The 21,806-nt window shown below is 44.2% G+C and overlaps 1 protein-coding gene across 1 annotated transcript in view; it reads right to left on the bottom strand.

Moving 5' to 3' along the window:
• Positions 1–285: 285 nt before the first annotated feature.
• The window catches only part of LOC141145582 (cytochrome P450 2C29-like), an 88,967-nt gene continuing 67,446 nt past the window's right edge, over positions 286–21,806 (bottom strand). The window contains exons 8-10 of the mRNA XM_073632408.1: positions 12,197–12,384; positions 6,462–6,603; positions 286–754 (exon numbers count right to left, since the gene is read on the bottom strand). Coding sequence (XP_073488509.1) covers positions 558–754; positions 6,462–6,603; positions 12,197–12,384 — 527 coding nt within the window. The 3' untranslated portion in view covers positions 286–557. The remainder of the gene's footprint in view (positions 755–6,461; positions 6,604–12,196; positions 12,385–21,806) is intronic.

Here is a 21,806-nt window from a genome sequence, read left to right as displayed (position 1 = left end):
TTTGTGAATCCATGTCCGTTTAGACACCTATAATGTGGAGTCTAGAGATCCGGTATGAGTACATCTTGTATTAATAACGGTGAAAGATGCATTTGGGTGTATAGTCGTTTAGCATCCTTTGGACACAATATTAAAGACTTTATCACCTATCATCCTTTGGACATATTTTTGGATTGACTTCTGTCATTTTATGTGTTGTTGCACTTCATTATCACTTAAATAGCGTGGCCATTTAAGATTATATGTTTTTTACACAAACTGTTCTGTTGTGTGATTGCCAGACGCTTTTTGGTCACTTATATTTATTGTTTTCATCTGCGCAATACCAATATCCCACATACCACTATTAATTGTTAATGACAGCACTGCATATGTGTTTTGTATGTAACTTTTTGTATTGAGCGGGGCCCAACAAAATTCATTGATATTGTTTTTAATTAAACTTTTTAGACAGATTATAACAAAACATGTTAAAGTTTTAATTGTGTTTTATACTATTGTACTTCTGTATCGAGGTCCACCACAAAGAACCTCTAAGATGCTCTTTTCATAACAAGTTACTTAGTGGGTAATGCTCGGGGCACGGCACACAGCTGGGCATCAGACACAATGTCACGTTTGTTAGCATTCAGCCATTTGGCGTCCTGGTGCTCAGATCCCGGGGGCAACTTGAAGGTGAATTTCTGGAGCAGAGCCGAGAGGAGAAGGAAGAGCTCCATTCTAGCCAAATTCTCTCCGGCACAAACACGCTTTCCTGTAGAAGAGTTGAGGAAAATGAGGCAGAACTATAAATCTTACTGCATGGTGTCATATTTTATCAAACATCAAATGATTTACTTACGCCAAATCAGTAACACTTAGTTATAACTAGTGTTATTCTGTTATTTGTCAGTAATATTTTGCGCAAGGTTGAAGATCAGTGCAGGACAAGAACTGAGGTGAATTCCTAGATCTATATATGGAATCTGGATCCACCAATCTTGGACAAAGCCCCCTTTTGCGCTGATCCATTGGTTTCCTGCACAGCAGTGTTCTCCACTTAATCAGTCTCCAGTAAGGTTACAGTTCTGGAAATGAAACTTTCAGCTATCATCAGCCAGTTTTATGGAGGCCGCTATGAATCACATACTCGTGGATTGACTTCTATGGAGGCTGCTTTGGATCGGAGAGTGGGGATTGAATTCTACGGAGGTTACTTTGGATCGGAGAGTGAATTCTGTGGAGGTTGCTATGGATCATAGTCTGGGGGATTGGATCCTGTGGAGACCGCTATGGATCACAAAATGGGGAACTGGATTTTATAGGGGCTTCAATGGATCACAGAGTGGGGGGATCGGATTCCATGGAGACCACTATGGATTGCAAAATGGGGCATTTGATTTTATGAAGCCTGCTATGGATCGCAGACTCAGGGACTGGGTTCTATATAGGTCACTATGGATCACAGAGTGAGGGATTGGATTCTATGGAGACCAATATGGATTACAAACTGGGGAACTGGATTTTATAGGGGCTTCTATGGATCACAGAGTGGGGGATTGGATTCTATGGAGGCCTCTATGGATCACAAACTGGGGCATTTGATATTATGAAGCCTGCTATGAAACACTGACTGGACAAACAAATTCACCCAGCAAAGCAGATAGTAGACTGCTCTGACCACTTCTCCCATCAATATTGATAAGATTTCCTCCACATCCCCTTGCCCTTCCCACCCCTACCTCCTTCCTCCTCACATCCAGAGTTGCTAATAATTTGGGAAACATGCAGAATGGCGGTCTGCCCATGTAAACAAGGCAGACCATTCTGTGAGTAGGGAAGGGTGTGATCCTGTGTTCCTACAAAGCAGGAACACAGATCTCTGCCTTCCCATAGTACAAGCACCTCCCACACATTTAGCAAGAACTCCCTAGGCAAACATTTGACCCTTTGATCATCCCTGATGTTAACCCCTTCCCTGCCAGTGTCATTAGTACAGTGACAGTGCATATTTTTAGCACTGATCACTGTATTAGTGTCACTGGTCCCCAAAAAGTGTCACTTAGTGTCCAATTTGTCCGCCACAATGTCACAGTCCTGCTATAAGTCGCTGATCACTGCCGATACTAGTAAAAAAAAAAAAAAAAATTCCATAAATCTATCTCATAGTTTATAGACCCTATAACATTTGCACAAATTAAGCAATGTACGCTTTTGGGGATTTTTTTTTACTAAAAACATGTAGCAGAATACATATTGGCCCAAATTGATGGAGAAATCAGATTTTAAATTTTTTTATAGGATTTGTTTTATAGCAGAAAGTAAAAAATATTGCTTTTTTTTTAAATTGTTGGTCTTTTTTTGTTTATAGCATCAAAAGGGAGGGGTTACGAACGTCTTTGCGTCACTCCCCGACAAACGAAAATAGGATTCTGACGGCATCCATTCATCTATGTTTACATGCTTTTAACTAACTGTGTAAAATGTGAGTATATTTTTTATTGATTAAAATAAATATACTATAAATACGGAATTACGCTATGGGCATCCCTTCTCTCCTATACATGATAAAACGTCTCCAACAACATATAAAGTAAAGACCAGGGCTACCAAGGATTGCTGCACAGTGGCAGATACTGTGACTGCGCAATACCCCTGGGGGGGGGGGTGAGTTTCTCTGGTGAGTGCATTCACAATAAGAGTACGAATAAGGATCACCAGTTGTCACCTACACAAGAAGTTTTTTAAAAAACAACAATTTTTATAAGCACCGGACGTTTTATAAGCACAAGTCACCTTGTTTATAAAAAGCACTGGACACTTTTGAGCACTAGTCACTTTATCAGGCATTTTTGACCCATTAGGATATGTATTATTTACTATAATATGTAATTTATTATTTATTGATTGTATACTAATATTTTTTGTTTAAACGTACCAGAGGGTGCGATATTTTATTTTATTTTTATTTTATTTATTTAAAGATTTAATCACATTGGCTTGCACCATTTTCCTTTGGTCTCATCACATAATTCAGGTAACAATTTATTTATACACCCTTGTCCTATTCCACACACCAGTTTGGAAACATTTCCTCGGGCAGCAGTTTACAGAGGATGTACCACACTTTGGGATTTTTTTGGCACGGGCAAGCCTTCAGTGTATTATTGTGTTTCCTTTATAGCACCTACACTAAACTATGCAGAGGGTGTAGCACCACGAAACACTAAAAGTAGCCACGTTGTTTCTTTTCACTCACTTTGTTTCAGTGTATAACTGTGTTTCTATCATAGCACCCACACTGAACATATGCAGAGGGTGCAGTACAACTAAACATTAAAAACAATAACGCTGTCTCTTTTCACTTATTCTGTTTTTTCATATTCAGACTTATAAGTATTCTCATTACATTCCACAGAGGATGTAACATACACATACAGGTATAATTGCTTTTTGTTGGAACTTCATATACTCCTTTTTTGCATTGTACTGACTGTATTCCTTATACACCCAAGTGTTGATTAACTGCAGAGGGTGTAACATCACAATATTATTTTATCAGAACAGCGCCATACCTACGTTCTATTTATATCTAAAACGAGCAGTTATTCCATGCAGTGCGGGCACAGCCCCACTGCATGGGAAAAAAATCCCAGGGTTCCGCTTTAGATTTTGCCTGTGTCCCCTATACTTGTATTGTAAACTCTTCAACAAAAGACTTTTGGAATAATGACAATATATTTTTTCAAGATTATGTACCGCTGGTTTTTAAATATTTTGGTTGGCCAACCCTATAGGTAGCCTGTGATATTCAAACAAACAAAATTCTTCTAAAAAGATATTTATAGAAAGCAGGAGCTGAAGATTTCAGTCAAAAACATTTTGGAATGGTGAGGTGGATGCTTTAACCTCTGTATCACTAAACCCCATACAGAATATTGCTTTTTGATGTGAAGTGCTAGGAGGTTAGGTTATGGGAAATTAGCTATTACTTACAGTCATGCTAAAGGAACGGAAAAAAAAAAAAACAATTCCAGAGACAACACTGGATGGAGAAAATAGACCGTCCCTCATCACCCTAGTTCTCTATGTCATGCCTTCTCCCAGGAAAAACCCTCAACACCTAATGATCCTACAGCCTATAACATGGAGATACAGATGGCCAGAGTAGGCCTAAAGTCTCTTCCAGAAGACTTTAGAAATCCATTTCCTGAAACAACCAAGTACAGTTATAGTTTCTTATCTTTTCCCCTTATGGTGGTATGTTTACTGCAACAATATAGATGGACTTTCAGGATTGTCTCCCTTTTACCCAAACATACAAACAATGATAGGCAACAAGGAGATCTTTTTGGTGCAAGTGGCCTGTCACATCAGTTCCTGGATGAGAAATAGAAGGCCTGGGTTGGGCTCTTTGCCTATCAGTTTTAGTGCTTATTTTTCAGTTTTGGTTGAAGTGTTTTTTTAAAGAACACTCCTTGTCTGTTGAGGACACTGTAACCGGTCTGTTTAAAGCCCATCTCCGCACTAGTCCTTCTCTGCTGCTCCTTCTTATGTTAGCTTTCACCACAAAATACCCAGTGCTTCCAAGTAGTGCTTCTAAGTATGAGAGAACACATGATGCAGTGCTTGGGACTAGTGACCAATCACTAGGCCCGAACGCTGTTACATGGTTAAGGAGTGACATCAGCATCGCAAGTAAGCTCCAAAATCGGGTATTTTGTAGAGTCCATGACAGTGGAAGGATTTCCAGGGGACCGCTGTAAAGGTGGTATAAGTAACAGGGTCTGTTTAAGAACTCTTCAAGAAGTCAGATGTGCAGACACTTGTGTGATAGATATTTCTACGTACAGTGCCTTGAAAAAGTATTCACACCCCTTGAAGTTTTCCACATTTTGTCATGTTACTACCAAAAACGTAAATGTATTATTGGAGTTTTATATGATAAACCAACACAAAACGGCACATAGTTGTGAAGTGGAAGGAAATTGATAAATGGTTTTCAACATTTTTCACAAATAAATATGTGAAAAGTCTGGCGTGCATTTGTATTTAGCTCCCCTTAATCAATACTTTGTAGAACCACCTTTCGCTGCAATTACAGCTGTAAGTCTTTTTGGGGATGTCTCTACCAGCTTTGCACATCTAGAGAGGGACATTTTTGCCCATTCTTCTTTGCAAAATAGCTCAAGCCCTGTCAGATTGGATGGAGAGCGTCTGTGAACAGCAATTTACAAGTTTTGCCACAGATTCTCAATTGGGTTTAGGTCTGGACTTTGACTGGGCCATTCTAACACATGAATATGCTTTGATCTAAACCATTCCATTGTAGCTCTGGCTATATGTTTTGGGTTGTTGTACTGCTGGAAGGTGAACCTCCGCCCCAGTCTCAAACCTTTTGCAGACTATAACAGGTTTTCTTCTAAGATTGCCCTGTATTTGGCTCCATCCATCTTCCCATCAACTCTGACCAGCTTTCCTTTCCCTACTGATGAAAAGCATTCCCACAACATGATGCTGCCACCACCAAGTTTCACGGTGGGGATGGTGTGTTCAGGGTGATGTGCAGTGTTAGTTTTCCGCCACACGTATCGTTTTTCTTTTACGCCAAAAAGTTAAATTTTGGTCTCATCTGACCAGAGCACCTTCTTCCACATGTTTGCTGTGTCCCCCACATGACTTCTCACAAACTGCAAATGGGACTTCTTATGGCTTTCTTTCAACAATGGCTTTCTTCTTGTCACTCTTCCATAAAGGGCAGATTTGTGGAGAACACGACTAATAGTTGTCCTGTGGATGGATTCTCCCACCTGAGCTGTGGATCTCTGCAGCTCCTCCAGAGTTACCATGGGCCTCTTGGTGGCTTTTCTGATTAATGCTCTCCTTGCCTGGCCTGTCAGTTTAGGTGGACGGCCATGTCTTCGTAGGTTTCCAGTTGTGCCATACTCTTTCTATTTTCAGGTGGTGGATAGAACAGAGCTCCGTGAGATGTTCAAAGCTTGGGATATTTTTTTATAACTTAACCCTGCTTTAAACTTCTCCACAACCTTATCCCTGAACTGCCTGGTGTGTTCCTTGGCCTTCATGATGCTGTTTGTTCACTAAGGTTCTCTAACAAACCTCTGAGGGCTTCACAGAACAGCTGTATTTATACTAAGATTAAATTACTTACAGGTGGACTCTACTAATTAGGCAATTGGTTCCATTAGATTTTAGTTAGGAGTATCAGAGTAAAGGGGGTTGTAAAAAAATTTTGAAAACCTTTTATCATTTTCCTTCCACTTCACAATTATGTGCCACTTTGTGTTGGTCTATCACATAAAATCCCAATAAAATACATTTACTTTTTTGGTTGTAACATGACACAATTTGGAAAATTCCAAGGGTTATGAATACTTTTTTCAAGGCACTGTATTATACAGAAAAAATTGTTTAGTTCACCCCAGTCTGACACTGACAGAAAAATGTTATGGATTTCTTACCTGCTGAGAATGGCATGAAGGCCACCCGATTGCGGAACTGACCCTGCTCATCCAGGAAGTGCCCGGGGTTGAATTGTTCTGGAGTCTCCCATTGAGAAGGGTCATTAAGCACTGATGTCAGGAATGGGATGATTATGGTATCCTGGTAAAGGAGAGAGAGACATGTACATCAGTACAAACATATCATACAGGCTCAGTACCAATTGAATCGCGTGAATGTCTGTAACAAGCTAAATACACAAAATTTTACTTATTTATCTGGCAGTAGATGTTGGAATAATAAGGAAGAGTATAATAATGTGGAGTAAATACGAAGTATACAGGTGCCCAAACAGGACAAGAGACTTGTTCCTTATTGGCTTTTGCTGTGGTACCTGGGTCAGCTACCCATCCATCGCGATCAACCTGTCAACGCAACCGTCTGACAGGTAGACAGTGACCGTGGTTGCATCAACCACGACCGCGCCGCCACTCCTGACCACCGCTGCCAAATCTCAGATCACAGCAGCATTCTATATTATAGTCAAGGCAAGTGCTAGGTAAGGGGTGGGCCAGACGGGAACAGGAGAGATGGCACCAGTGAGCAGAGTCCCTGCCCAGCCAGCCCAGCAGATCTCAGGGCTTTGTCTGTGTTATCCACTTAAGGACCGCCCCATGTATATATACTATGGCAAGGCGGCCCTTAAGCGCAAAATCACATACCTGTACGTAATTCCTTTCTTCAGCTCTGGGGTGCATGCTCACATTGCCGAAGTCCCTCTCCCGCTGTGATTGAACACAGTGGGAGCCAGTCAATGGGTCTGGCGGACCCGATGGCCACCTTAAACACAGCGATTGTTCGGAGAGACTCGGTGCGGTGGTTTGTCTATTTAAAGTAGGCAGATCGCCGTTCTACTAGCAAGAAAGACAGAGATCTTGTGTTTCTGCTAAGCAGGAACACGGATCTCTGTCTTTTTTCAGCTAAGCCATCTCCCACACAGTAAGAAAGCACTCCCAGGGAACACAGTTAACCCTTTGATCGCCCCTGATGTTAACCCCTTCCCAGTGTCATTTAATACAGTGACAGTGCATTTTTTTATCACTGATCACTGTATTGGTGTCAATGGTCCCCAAAAAGTGTTACTAATGCCGTGTACACACGGTCGGACTTTCCGGCATACTTGGTCCGGCGGACCAGAGTGTGCCGGACAATCCGCCCGTGTGTGGGCGCCAGCGGACTTTTCCGGCGGACTTCTTCCCAAAAGCCCGCCGGACCAAGATTTGAAACATGTTTTAAATCTTTCCGTCGGACTCAGTTTCGGGCGGAAAGTCTGCTCGTCTGTGTGCTGGTCCGATGGAAAGCCCGCTCGTGTGTATGCTGGTCCGACGGACCAGATACGACGCGAGGGCAGGGTATTGCATTTCGCGCTCGCTGCAATAGGAAAAACAAATTTTCCTATTGCGGCGAGCGCGGGTCATGCCAGGCCCTTGGGTCTGGTATGGATTATAAAGGGAAACCCCTACGCCGAAAAACCGGCGTGGGGTCCCCCCTAAAGTCCATACCAGACCCCGATCCGAGCACGCAGCCCGGACGGTCAGGAAAGGGGGTGGGGACGAGCGAGCGCCCCCCCCTCCTGAACCGTACCAGGCCACATGCCCTCAATATTGGGGGTGTGTGCTTTGGGGGAGGGGGGCGCCCTCCGGCCCCCCACCCCAAAGCACCTTGTCCCCATGTTTATGAGGACAAGGGCCTCTTCCCGACAACCCTGGCCGTTGGTTGTCGGGGTCTGCGGGCGGGGGGATTATTGGAATCTGGGAGCCCCTTTAATAAGGGGGCCCCCAGATCCCGGCCCCCCCACCCTATGTGAATGAATATGGGGTACATGGTACCCCTACCCATTCACCTAGGGAAAAAAGTGTAAATAATAAAACACTACACAGGTTTTTAAAATATTTTATTAAACAGCTCCGGGGGGGATCTTCCTCCGGCTTCGGGGGTCCCTCCGGTTCATCTTCTCCCGGCGTCCGGTTGGTTCTTCTCCGCTCTCTTCTCCCGGTGTTCCAGTTCTTCGGCCGGCTCCTCCGCTGTCTTCAGGTAGCTCTCTTGCCAGCGGAGGTCCGGACTTCTGGGCTTCTTGGCTTCTTGGCTTCTGGGCTTCTTGTCTTCTCTTCTCTTCTCTTCTCCAGATGTTGACACGACGCTCTCTCCGGCTGGACTGCTCTCCGAGTGCTGCGTTGTGACTTATATAGGCGGAGACCCCGCCCCCTTTTGATGTCACAGTCCCTGGGCATGCTGGGACTGTGACGTTTTAGGGGGCGTAGTCAACCTCACCCAGTGACCACGCCCCCTAAAACGTCACAGTTCCAGCATGCCCAGGGACTGTGACATCAAAAGGGGGCGGGGTCTCCGCCTATATAAGTCACAACGCAGCCCTCGGAGAGCAGTCCAGCCAGAGAGAGCGTCGTGTCAACATCTGGAGAAGAGAAGAGAAGAGAAGACAAGAAGCCCAGAAGCCAAGAAGCCCAGAAGTCCGGACCTCCGCTGGCAAGAGAGCTACCTGAAGACAGCGGAGGAGCCGGCCGAAGAACTGGAACACCGGGAGAAGAGAGCGGAGAAGAACCAACCGGACGCCGGGAGAAGATGAACCGGAGGGACCCCCGAAGCTGGAGGAAGATCCCCCCCGAGCTGTTTAATAAAATATTTTAAAAACCTGTGTAGTGTTTTATTATTTACACTTTTTTCCCTAGGTGAATGGGTAGGGGTACCATGTACCCCATACTCATTCACATGGGGGGGGCCGGGATCAGGGGGCCCCCTTATTAAAGGGGGCTCCCAGATTCCGATAAGCCCCCCGCCCACAGACCCCGACAACCAACGGCCAGGGTTGTCGGGAAGAGGCCCTTGTCCTCATAAACATGGGGACAAGGTGCTTTGGGGTGGGGGGGCCGCAGGGCGCCCCCTCCCCAAAAGCACCCACCCCCCATGTTGAGGGCATGCGGCCTGGTACGGTTCAGGAGGGGGGGGGGGGCGCTCGCTCGTCCCCACCCCCTTTCCTGACCGGCCAGGCTGCGTGCTCGGATCGGGGTCTGGTAAGGATTTTAGGGGGACCCCACGCCGGTTTTTTCGGCGTAGGGGCTTCCCTTTATAATCCATACCAGACTTAAGGGCCTGGTATGACCCGCGACGGGGCTCGCAAGGTGTCAATCTCGCCGATAAAAGCGGCAAGATTGACATCCTTTGCTAGTCCCGTCGCATCTGAGTCACATTCAAAATGAACGGACTTGTCCGTGTGTGGGCAAGTCCGTTCATTCTGAAAGTCCGCCGTAACTCCGGCTAAAGTCCATCGGAAAGACGGGCGGACTTAGCCCGCCGCAAAGTCCGGTCGTGTGTGGGCAAGTCCGTCCGTTTTAAAGTCCGGCGCACCTGGCGGACAAAGTCCGTCAGAAAGTGTGCCGGACCAAGTAGGATAGAAAGTCCGACCGTGTGTACGCGACATAAGTGTCAGATTTGTCCATCACAATGTTGCAGTCCTGCTATAAAATCACTGCCATCACAAACAATAGAAAAAAAAAGTCCATAAATCTATTGTTTGTAGACGCTATAACTTTTGTGCAAACCAACAATATACGCTTATTGGGATTTATTTTTTTACCAAAAACTTGTACATGTAGCAGAATACATATTGGCTTAAATTGATGAAGAAATTTGATTTTTTACATTTTTTTTGTTGGATGTGTTTTATAGCAGAAAATAATAAAAATATTTTTTGTTTATAGTGCAAAAAAGAAAAACCACAGAGGTGATCAAATACCACCAAAAGAAAGCTCTATTTGTGGGAAAAAAGGACATAAATATTATTTGGGTACAGCGTTGCACAACCGTGCAATTGTCAGTTAAAGCAACGCAGTGCCGTAACGCAAAAACATGGCCTGGTCAGGAAGGAGGTAGGACTTTACTTACTCCTGACCTCCCGAGTTACATACTACTTACCCCTGACCCCTAAACTGTGCATTACATAGTACTGACCTCCGAACGATGCATTATATAATACTGACTCCATGTTACTGTAGTGCCTCCCCCCCAATTTCCAGAGACCAGGTGGTAACCCCCAGAGACAGGGAGGGCTGACATTCCTCCTTAGGGTGCAGGTTAATAGGCATGGTGGGTGGTGTACAAGGTAGAAAGATGGGCCCCAGTCACTTTTATGCTTAAACAAAGAGAAGTTTATTTCTCACAACAGGAAAAATATGGGAGAGAGGGGATGGGGCACAGGACAACCTTAGTGAAAAACAGCAGCGACTAGCAGACCGGCAGACTCCTTAGACAAAAATATGCAGAAAAGGTAGACAGCAGTACAGGAAAAGGGCCTTTAAGCTGGAGCCAGCAATCTGTACTTTGTAACATAAGCTGTCTCCTATAGCAACTGAACTTAACTCCTGTTAGAAGTTTTCTTTAATCTAATATCTAATATTTATCAATTAACAAATATTAACAAATGAATGAATGGATTGGGTCTTTATAGAATGATTGAGTTTTATATATATATATATATATATATATATATGTCTTCTAGATATGGAAAAGTGAAATATATAGACTTTATATTTATGTGAAAATATATACATTTTAATAATAGTCTGTGCTTCTCCTTGGAGAACTAACATATGGTAGTAATTAGCTCTCACCTCCCCCCATCACAAATGGGAGAAGAAAGGTTTCACATTTCTTAAGATGAAAAAGTTTCAGTATGTTAGTTTGACTATAATATATAGATATATATATATAGATAGATATATATATCTATATCTATCTATATATATATCTATATATATAGAGATATATATATATATAGATATATATATATATATATATCTCTATATATATATATTAGTCATTTTGGCCAGATTGCTACACTCACCACAAGGAAACTTCACACACACACACACACAAAGACACACATCTGATTCAATTTTCATCTTGAGAATATAACTACATTATTGATGTTATTTTTACATTCTACATTTTGATATTGTTCTTGTAATATTTTGCTATTTTATTAAATACATTTTTGAGTCTTTATACAAGAACTGAACAGACTCTCTACTTCAGAACTTTTCTCAGCAATATAATTTACAGAATATCGATAATAATACCATAAATAACAATATTTAACAACTCCCGGCACCATACACAGTTTTCTTTGGATGAGTTCTCTATTGAAGTCCTCCGAGCCACTTCATAGTCCCCGGCTCATGAAGAGTCACCTCTGGACAAGGGTGCTACATTACATACTACTGACCTCTGAATTTAGCAGTACTTGCTACTGCCCCCTAAACTTTTCAAACCTTCCTTTTTAATGGGGCCATGCTAGGTTATCTCCTAAAAAAAGTGCACTATGGGCTGGTGACCTTTGATCTCTTCTATGTCGTTCAAGTAGATCCACCTCTCCAAGGTTGCCTACCCCTGCTGTACTACATTACATTCTGCTAAGATATACATTAAAAGAAACAAACTCAGAATGAACAAGCTGCATGACATCTAAATGGTAGCTGGTCACGTGGAGTACAAGAAAGCAGTCACTTTTCTGGCTGCCAGAAATACTGCATGCACCTATACTCCCATGCCCTACAACTTTCCCTCTTAATATAGATGGTAGGTCTTTTTTTTTCATTTTAAGTGGTGTTTTATTGCTATTTCCCTTATTATCTGCACACTTTGGCACTAACATGGGCTGGCATATGTCATAGTCATATACCTTCGGGATGGTGTATCCACGGAACTCGATGTCTTTGGTCACGGCGTGAAAAAGAGCAATTGGTGCCAAATCTAGAACTCTCTGTATTTCATGGATGACGGCGTTGGTGTATGCCAGTTGTGGTCGGTTTTCAATCCCAGGTAGATGCAATGACTGCGTCACCTCATCAATTTCTTGTTGGACCTTTGCTGAAATATAAAGGAAGTTACCTGTGATTTCCTAAAATTTCTATGTTAAAGGGAATTGATAGACTTTTTTGAAATGTACATTGTGAATGTGTGCTTCCAGCATGGAGTTTGTTTGCCAGTGTTCATCACTACTAGCTGAGTCTGGAAAGAGCAAGGGAGCACAGTACTGTAATGTTGGGAGATTATGGAATAATTATAGGCAGTGCGAGAACCAGGATTTTTCTATGCTAAAGAGACGCTCAGAAGAGACATTTGGTGGTCAGTAAAAGATGTGGCCTATGGGTTCCACAAAACGTAGATGGTAGTAACTCAAAGTATTCTGGATAACTGGGAGTAACTCAGAGTATTTGTGAGTAACTCAGGGTATCAGGAGAAACTGTGAGTAACTTGGGGTATTGGGAGGAACTGGAACTTGGGTATCGAGAGTAACTGTGAATAACTCGGGGGTATCAGGAGTAACTGAGTAACTCGGGGTATCGGGAGTAAGTCAGGTATTGGGAGTAACTCGGGTAGCGGGAGTAACTGGGAGTAGCTGGAGTACTGGCAATATTGGGAGTAACTGTGAGCAGCCTGGAGTACCGAGAGTACTTTAGAGTAAGTGGAGTACTGGGAGTTGTTTGTAGTGACTCGGAGCAACTTGAAATAAATTGGAGTAGTTCAAAGTTACATGGAGTAGTCTGGGGTAACTTAAAGTACTGGGGTAAATTGGAGTAACTTGAAGTACCAAGGTAATTTGGAGTAGCGTGGGCCTAGGGATCAGTGAGACAGGAGCAAAGAGGAAGAAAAGGATTATCCCTATTAGAATAGCAGGTAAGATGTCCAACAGGATTGGGGAAGTGACCCAGTGCACATCTTGCTTCATGTATGCTTATACTGCTGTGCGAGATGTGAGCTAGTGGTTTCTCTGGAAAACCCAGATCTTGGATCTACAGAATCAGGTGGCAACGGTGAGAAGCATCGGAAACCTGGAAAGGAGCTTGGCCATTATCCAACAGGTGCTGGCGGGGGCCAGTATAGAGGGGGTGGGGATATGGAGGTGCAAGAGCCAGAGGTAGGTAGCTGGGTGACAGGAGGGGTAGAGGGAAGAGCCTTAGGAAGGCTAGTCCTGAGTTGGTACACCCCAATAAATATGCAACGTTGTGTGATGTTGGGGATATCGGCTCAGGGATGGCATTGCCGGAGCAGCCTACCTCCCCTAGCTGCCAGGGGAATGACTGCTCTAGTAAGAGGGGGGCAAGGATAAAGTTAAGGTTAAGCAGTAGGGAACTCAATTATTAGAAGGACAGAGAGGGCAATCTGTCACAAAGTCCGCAAATGCTGAACGGTATGTTGTTTACCAGGCACTCGGGTTTGGCACATCGCGAATCGGATGGACAGATTATTGGGTGGAGCTGGGGAGGACCTGGCTGTCATGGTACATGTTAGTACCAATTACAAAGTTAGAGGAAGATGGAGCGTCCTAAAAAATTCAGGGGCTACATTTAAGAGAAGGACATCCAAGGTGGTATACTCTGAGATACTACCTGTACCTCAAGCCACACCAGAAAGGCTGGGTGACGAAGGGGAGGTTTCAGAGGAAGGGCTAGCCAACAGTGAGCGGAGGTCAGAGGGTACTAATAGAGGCATAAGTGGTAATATAATACCTGAACCCTGGGGGGAGTGGGTTGGCAAAACATAATTACAGCCTCAAAAAAAACTAGTAAGGAAATAATTTGTACCTGTACATAACCAAGAGGCATGTTCACAAATGCCATGAGCCTAGCTAACAAAATGGAGGAGTTGGAGCTGCTGGTAGACAAAGAGGTTTTGGACTTTGTGGGTATATCAGAAACGTGGTTTGACATCTCAACATCTATCCAGGGGTATTCATTGTATCAAAGGGACAGGGAGAGTAGAAGAGGAGGAGGGGTTTGCCTCTATATCACAAATTGCTAGTGAACGTGAGGGACGACATTGCAAATGGTGAAAGGGGGGAGGTGAAGTCCCTGTGGGCAGAGCTTCAAAGAGAAGAGACAAGGGGGAAATTAATAGTGGGGGTATGCTACAGGCCCCCTAATCTGAAAGATGAGGAGGAGCTGGCCCTCCCATAACAGGTTGAAATGGCAGTGAGGCAGGGCAACGTCATCATAATGGGGGACTTCAACTATCCAGATATTGACTGGGTGGAAGGAACAGCTAACTATTTAAAGGCCCATCATTTCTTAAATGTCTTACAGAACAACTTCATGTCCCAATTGGTGGATGCCCCAACTAGAAATAATGCTTTGCTAGATCTATTAATTACAGATAACACAGATCTGGTCGCAGATGTGGAGATACGGGACAACTTGGGATCCAGAGATCATAGAATAATTACATTTAGCATAAATCAGGAAAATAAGCCACATGACTGGTACAAAACCACTGAACTTCAAAAGAGCCAACTTTTCTAAACTGTGCTCAACACTGCAAGATATTAAAATGAGACCAAGTCCTAGAAACAGTGAACACTGGGTAATAAATATAAATTTAGCGCTACCCCCGCGAGGGCTGCTTTTTGAATCCGTACCCTACTGTTTCCCCAGACCATGCAAGTCCTCCGACACCTCTGACACTCTGGGTTCAGACATTTTCAATGATATTCAAAGAGTTGACGACATACACAATGTAGGCGCAAAAGTTGAACAATGTTTACTGAAAAGCTAGGAGCATAAATCCCCAGTGGTCCAAACTTGACCCCTGAGGAAGTTTCACAGTAGCAAGAAAACAATAATAGCAATGATTTAAAACAGTGACACAGAAGCAATACTGATTGTAGAATATAAAGATTTATTTAATCTATACTCTTCTAAGCTGAAACGTAAACAGGCAGGAGAAGGGCAGAGGGGTGACCACACTTGTGTCAAACCTCTCCCTTCTGTGCCTCAACACCACAGGCCAAATGGTGCAGCAAGATATAACAATGTCCTTACATTAATAGAATTATGAACTCTGGAATACTTAAACCCACTCTGTCAGGAAATAGAGTGCTGGGTGTAGGTACTTGTACTTATGTTACTAACTGAATGGTCCCTTAGGGGGGAGAAGGATATGTCTCTACAAGAAAGAAGCCTTTGGTCTTCAGCTAGCTCTTTTTGAATAGAGTACTTGAGATATCCTGGTGGAAGGTGAAGTAGCCTGGTGACACCTTAACTGGCAATGTGTAGCAAAGGGTATTTATGATGTCCTGTGGAAAAGGAGAAGTGCCACACTGGTGCCACACTGATACAAAGTGTCAGTGTGGCACCAGGACCTACAGGCTTAGGTAAAGGAATAAACAGTGATGTCTGCATGCAGTGTCTCTGTGGTAGAAGAATGGGCAAGTGCCCACTCACCAGGCCCAACCACTCTTGGTAATGGAAGTGGCGTGGGCCTCAGCGATAAGCCTTGTTGGAGCCCTGCTCAAAGGGTATAGTTGTCCTGTGACACACTGCGCTTCAGCCAGGCTAGATCTGGCATGGACGTGTGAAGAGTGACCTCCAGGTCACCGCTGGTCGGACAGAGGTAGCTGGCAATGGATGCTCCTGCACCCGCATGCAGTGACTCTCCTCTCTGCAGCACAGACCGTGACTTGGCCACAGCACACACCAACACAGAGTCACTTGCTAGCAGCTTCCAGGCCAGGATCCCAAAAGAGAGATCCCACCTGCACACAGGCCTTTTATCACCTCTCCCAGCACCCTGTTCTTCCTCTCCAGCCGGCTGGCATTTGTAGTTCAAACCAGTCCAGCTGATTGCAAAACTTGACTCCATTGACTACACGTCCCAAGATGCATTGCTTTCCTCATAAAACTATGTCACTCTATATTCAGGATATGACAACACAGAGTCCAACTGAACACTAGAAGAAAACAGCACCACAGCAGCAACGCTGCACAGTGCGTCCTGACAATGCAGGCAGTATTGGCCAACTACTGGCTACATAAAAGAGCGTAGGTTAAACCTGGGTGGCTAAACTTTAATGTAAGAAGACATATTAAAGAGAAAAAATTTGGAAGTGAATGCACGTGTTTTCGTATCATTAGTCCCAAAAGGAACCTGCGGCATCGAGCGGATGCAAAGATCCCCTCAATGTCGCCCAACAATAACAATAAATAGCCCTCAAAAGGGGCTATCAATCCATCTCCCGACCATGGGGATCCCATTATCGTGAGATGGATGGAGGCGCATAACTGCTACCCCAGTCAGTACCCGCCCGATTGGTAATCCTATAGAAAATAAATCACAAAACCCTGTGAGGAAAACCAATTCAACACTATAACATTACAAACTGTGTGTATCAAAGCCCGCCGGCTTAATAAAAAAACAAATCAAAAAGAGAGTCTTGCCGTAGGCCTATTACGCCCATGGGGGGAGTGTGAAGGGCCAGGGGGGAGGGGGGGGTGGAGGGGAAAGGAAAGGAGGGGGGATGGGGAAAAAGGATGGATCAAAGAGGGGGGGGGAATTGTAGGAGTTGTATCAAGCTCTATTAGGGACTATCCTTTCCCAATAGACCGGAGTGTCAGTATGACCCTCTCCTGGTCCTCCATGCCACCAGCCGGCGGTGAGGGAGACCCGTGAGGTGGAAGTCCCGAGAGCTTGATCTTCGGTGTTCGTTGTTGAGTTGATTGGGGGAGATCCAGTCGACATCTGAGGGAAGGGACGAGAGCTGAGCATTTGCGACTCGCTTGAGAAGGGACTGATGATCCATTGGGAGAAATTGCATGACCGAGAGATGCATTTTTCTGGTGCGGGGTGCCCTATCAAGTCCAAGGTGAAGTCCAAATGACGGTGGATGTCCAGTAGCCCTGATGGATTCAGGGATCGTACATCTTAATCCTAAGTGGTTCAAGATGGTCTATAAGGGTTATTGACGACTTGGAGTATTTCCTGAGGAATGTTCCTGGTTAATGCCCGGATGTGAACATACGATTCAGGAGGGCATCGGTTCCTTAATTCGTCTGCTTTTAGTGGTTTTCCATAAAGGGGAGACTGGGCTGGTTGGAGTCTGTCTCTTAAAGGATCCGGATTGCGCATTTGATGTGTCCATTTCTGAGTCCTGAGATATAAGCTTCAGTGAGAGAAGGATCCGCTCTCCTTCAGGCATATTAGTGAATGAGTGTGTCTTGCCTTTGTAGGTAAATTTTAAAGCAAAGGGGAAAGCCCACCAGTATCTTATTTCCTTTTGTGACAAGATTAGTAGTAGAGGTTTGAGGGCTCTGCGTTTTTGGATCGTCATAGGTGATATGTCCGCAAATATTTGAACATCATGGCCTTGGAAAGACATGTGTGGATGCTGGCGGGAGAGCTTCATGATGTTCTCTTTCACTCCATAGTGGTGCGGCTTCACCACTATGTCCCTGGGAGACCCGTCCTTCCTGGGGGGTCCCAGTGATCTGTGAGCTCTGTCTAACTCCAGCTCATGTGTGGAGATATCAGGAATTAGGGATTTGATCAATTCTTGTACTGCTAAAGGGACATGCAAGATTCTGGGATGCCTCTGACCCTGAAGTTCTCCCTTCTCAATCGGTTTTCCAGATTGTCGATCCTATTTATGGCTGCATCCAACTGTTCCTGCACAATCTGAAGGTGGTCAGAGTTTTGATTGGTTCTTGAAACTGTGTAATCCAATTTTTGTTCGATCGCTTCTATTCTGGTGCCCAGATTCTGGAAATCAGATCGAATGTCATTTGTGATTTTGTGGGCTGTGTTAGCTAAGCCCCTTTCCAGTAAGTCAGATAGTTTGAGGAAGAGGTCCCCTGCATTCTGGGGCATATCTGTGTCTGTGCCTCCCATAGTGCTATTATTGTGCTGAGGTAGAGGAGAATGTCCCATAGGAGATAGCAAGGGGGCTGCCAGTGGGCTCTCATTCAGGTAGACTGGGATGTGGCCTGAGGGGGATGCGGTGGGATGGGGTAAGGAGCTTGCAGAAGTAGGGTAGGGAAGAGTAGCAGGAGCGATCACTTGCCTGGCTTCTTGCTTTCCCCCTGAAGCTGCCTGTGTCTGAGGCGCGGCCGCCATCTTGGATTCGGCCTGTATTTTCTCTGCCTCAAATCGGGGTCCCAGGTCCTTTTTCGCTGCCGTGGATGGCATGGGTGGGGAACCGCTGTGTTCCCCCACCAGATTCTGCTGTGTACGGGCTTGTGGTGGCTACTGATACGGCGCTAGGGTGGCTGGCTGGCTGGGGTAGTGAGGAGCTCCCGGCTTACGCGGCCATCTTGGAGTCCTTCGCGCATGCGCCTGCTGCTCATCAACCTTAATCATATACAATAGATGTTTGCTAGCAACACTCCCTTACTGTGGAACTGAACTGCAAGAGTTAAAATAAGATCGCACCTGCTTCCGAGAATACACTCAAAAGATAACTCCAACGTTTTAGAAGAAGCAAGAACATAGCTATAATCGGTTGCTACTTCCTCATATGGACGACCCAGCTAAAGCCCGTACTTTGTCACAATATATATTATATATATATATATATATATATTTACACATATACACATACATATATATATATATATATATATATATATATATATATATATATATATATATTGGTTGTTTTGTGGTTTGCATACGCCAGACTTATCTGATAACGAAATGTCCGGCTGATAGTATATAAGCCGCGATCACAGGAAACAATAAACAGAAGTAACTTTTACACTGAACTCTGTGTTTTGTCTCAGTGAAATTGCTTTGGTGCACACCCCCATTGAAATCAATTTGGCCAGGCAGACAGATATAAAAATATTGAACGGTTCTGGTTCGACCCAAAACATCTGGCGCCCAATGTGGGGCACTGGTCTAGGCCCAAAGGTTAGCCGAACAGCAGGAGACTGAGGAGAACCAACACGGGCGGGACGGAGACTGATCACCTCTGAGAAAACGGTAAGACACTTTTTCATATTTTGTCAACTGTTTATCCTGTATCCGTGGCTGGTTAATCTCTGTGTCCATATCGGCTTCCTGCGGTCCTCAAAGACAGGTATATATCTTGCCCAGAGTCTGTTGATATAATAAGGAACCTGCAATTATATCTGCATCGCCTGTATTTTTGTGTGTTCTGTTTATAGTGTGTCTTGTGACCGCTGTTGGGAATGAGGGATTGATTATATAGTCACAGACGAGAATAATTGACGTGGATAAACTCCTCCCGGGGGAATAAATAATTGTGTGGTAAAGCTAATTGTGCAGTAAAGCATGGGTGCGGTAAAGTACAGGAGGACCAGGAGGGGGCATCAGGAACACACACAGCGGCGTGGGAATCCCGTGAGGATTTGAGTAATCCTGTATTTCACTACGGCTGTCACATATATCTTGTTGGTCATATCTTGTTGTTTTGGTAATGTCATGTCCTGAGTGTGTTTGTGGACTGTTACTCGGCATACATGAAGAAGGTTGGGGTCTGATCAGAGTAATAGAGCCAGGGTATAGGAGGGGTGTCCTTGGTTACAAACCCCTACTGCCAGAGGTTCCCAATATAATGGTATTCAGATTGAATGTACATTATCCAGTCAAAATTGTTGTTGGCAAGTCATTGGAGGTCATAGAGGCTGAAGCTAGAATTAGTGGGCAAGGAGCTGAAAGGTGCCCCTTACAACCTGAACAACCAGAAGGGCTTGAAGAGGGGGAGAAAGCCAAAGTGAGACGTTTGGGCTTTGAGTTGGGACATGTAAATAACATTTGAAGTGGTGCATTGATTATTAACTGCTTTATTCCTTATCTGTTTGTTAAATGTCTTGTTGAGAGTAATAAGTGGTCACATATTACTCACCTCCCCTACTTGCGGCCACCTCAGGTGGGCAATACCGTGACTAGTCTACGTTTTGGGAAGACGCACACAAGGAAAACTTGCGTGGCAGTTGAACACAGTAGACGCTCTCTCTCTCTCTCTCTCTCTCTCTCCCTCTCCATCACTCTCTATCTGTCTTGTCCTCGTTAACTTGAGACTGTGATATAGTCTGAACTGGTACCAGGTGATGGATAGAGGAATTGCCAGACCCTTTCAGAGTTCAAGACAGCCTCTTGACCCGTCTAAAATCCTGAGCAGACACATAAATATCCCAGTCATCAAGACAGAACCTAGCAAGGTAGCCTTATATATTGGAGGGTGGTCCGAAAGAGGACAGGTGGCAGTCAGAGGGTTGCCAGACCCTTGAGTCCAAGACAGCTTCATAAAACCGCCATACAAACCCTGAGCCCGGACACATAAACTCTTCAATAGCTAACAATGGGGCAAAATTTAGAGAAGCCCAAAGAGGGCAGCCTGGCTTGTGAGCACATTGGCCACAAAGGATGATGACAGAAACTTGGTTACAAATGACAAGGAGAAGGCAACTGTACTAAATGCTTTCTTCTCCTCAGTTTTTACACAGGAAAAGGAGGGGTATAACAGCCACAACTGTATTGATAGTAACATGTCACAGGATGTATCCTTGTGGCTAACAGAAGCTGGGGTTCAGAAAAGACTAGAAAAGCTCAACACAAATAAATCACCAGGACCAGATGGCTTACACCCGAGAGTCCTTAAAGAACTCAGTCAAGTTATAGCCAGACCACTATTCCTAATTTTTATAGACAGCATACTGACAGGAATTGTACCAGCTGATTGGTGAAGGGCCAACTTTGTACCAATATTCAGAAAAGAGCCGAAACATATACCTGGGAACTACAGACCAGTAAGTCTAACATCAATAGTATGTAAACTATTGGAGGCGATAATAAGAAACTATATCCTGGAATTTGATAATGAAAACACTATCATTAGTAGTAATCAGCATGAATTTACGAAGGGTTGTTCATGCCAAACCAATCTGTTAACATTCTACGAGGAAGTGAGCTGTCGTCTAGATAAGGGAAGAACAGTGGATGTGGTATATCTGGATTTTGCAAAAGTCTGTAGGTCTGTAGGCATGGACCATATGGTTTGTACATGGATAGAAAACTGGTTACAGGGGCGTGTCCAGAGGGTGGTGATAAATAGCGAATACTCAGATTGGTCTGGAGTGGTAAGTGTGGTGCCCTAAGGCTCTGTCCTGGCAGCAATTCTGTTTTATTTTTTCATTAACGATATAGAGGTTGGTATAAATAGCTCAATCTCAGTGTTTGCTGATGGCACAAAGCTAAGTAGGGAAATAACTTTAGAGCAAGATTTAGAAACTTTACAAGAGGGCCTCAATAAAATAATGGGGTGGGCATTTGGGCAATTATATGGCAAATGAGGTTAAAGGTTGAAAAATGTAAAGTAATGCATTTGGGGGCTAAAAATGCTAATGCAAGTTACTCGCTAGGGGGAGAACCACTGGGGGCATTCAGGATAGAGAAAGATCTGAGGGTCCTAGTAGATCAAAGACTCAGCAATGGCATGCAACACCAAGCTGCAGCAAGCAAAGGCAGCAGAATATTAACATACATAAAAAAGGGAA

This window comes from Aquarana catesbeiana, linkage group LG05 (assembly GCF_042186555.1).
Source record: "Aquarana catesbeiana isolate 2022-GZ linkage group LG05, ASM4218655v1, whole genome shotgun sequence".
In the NCBI taxonomy this organism is placed as follows: domain Eukaryota; kingdom Metazoa; phylum Chordata; class Amphibia; order Anura; family Ranidae; genus Aquarana; species Aquarana catesbeiana.
The sequence above is the reverse complement of the archived record's forward strand: the minus strand, read 5'-3'. Positions and strand labels throughout refer to the sequence as shown.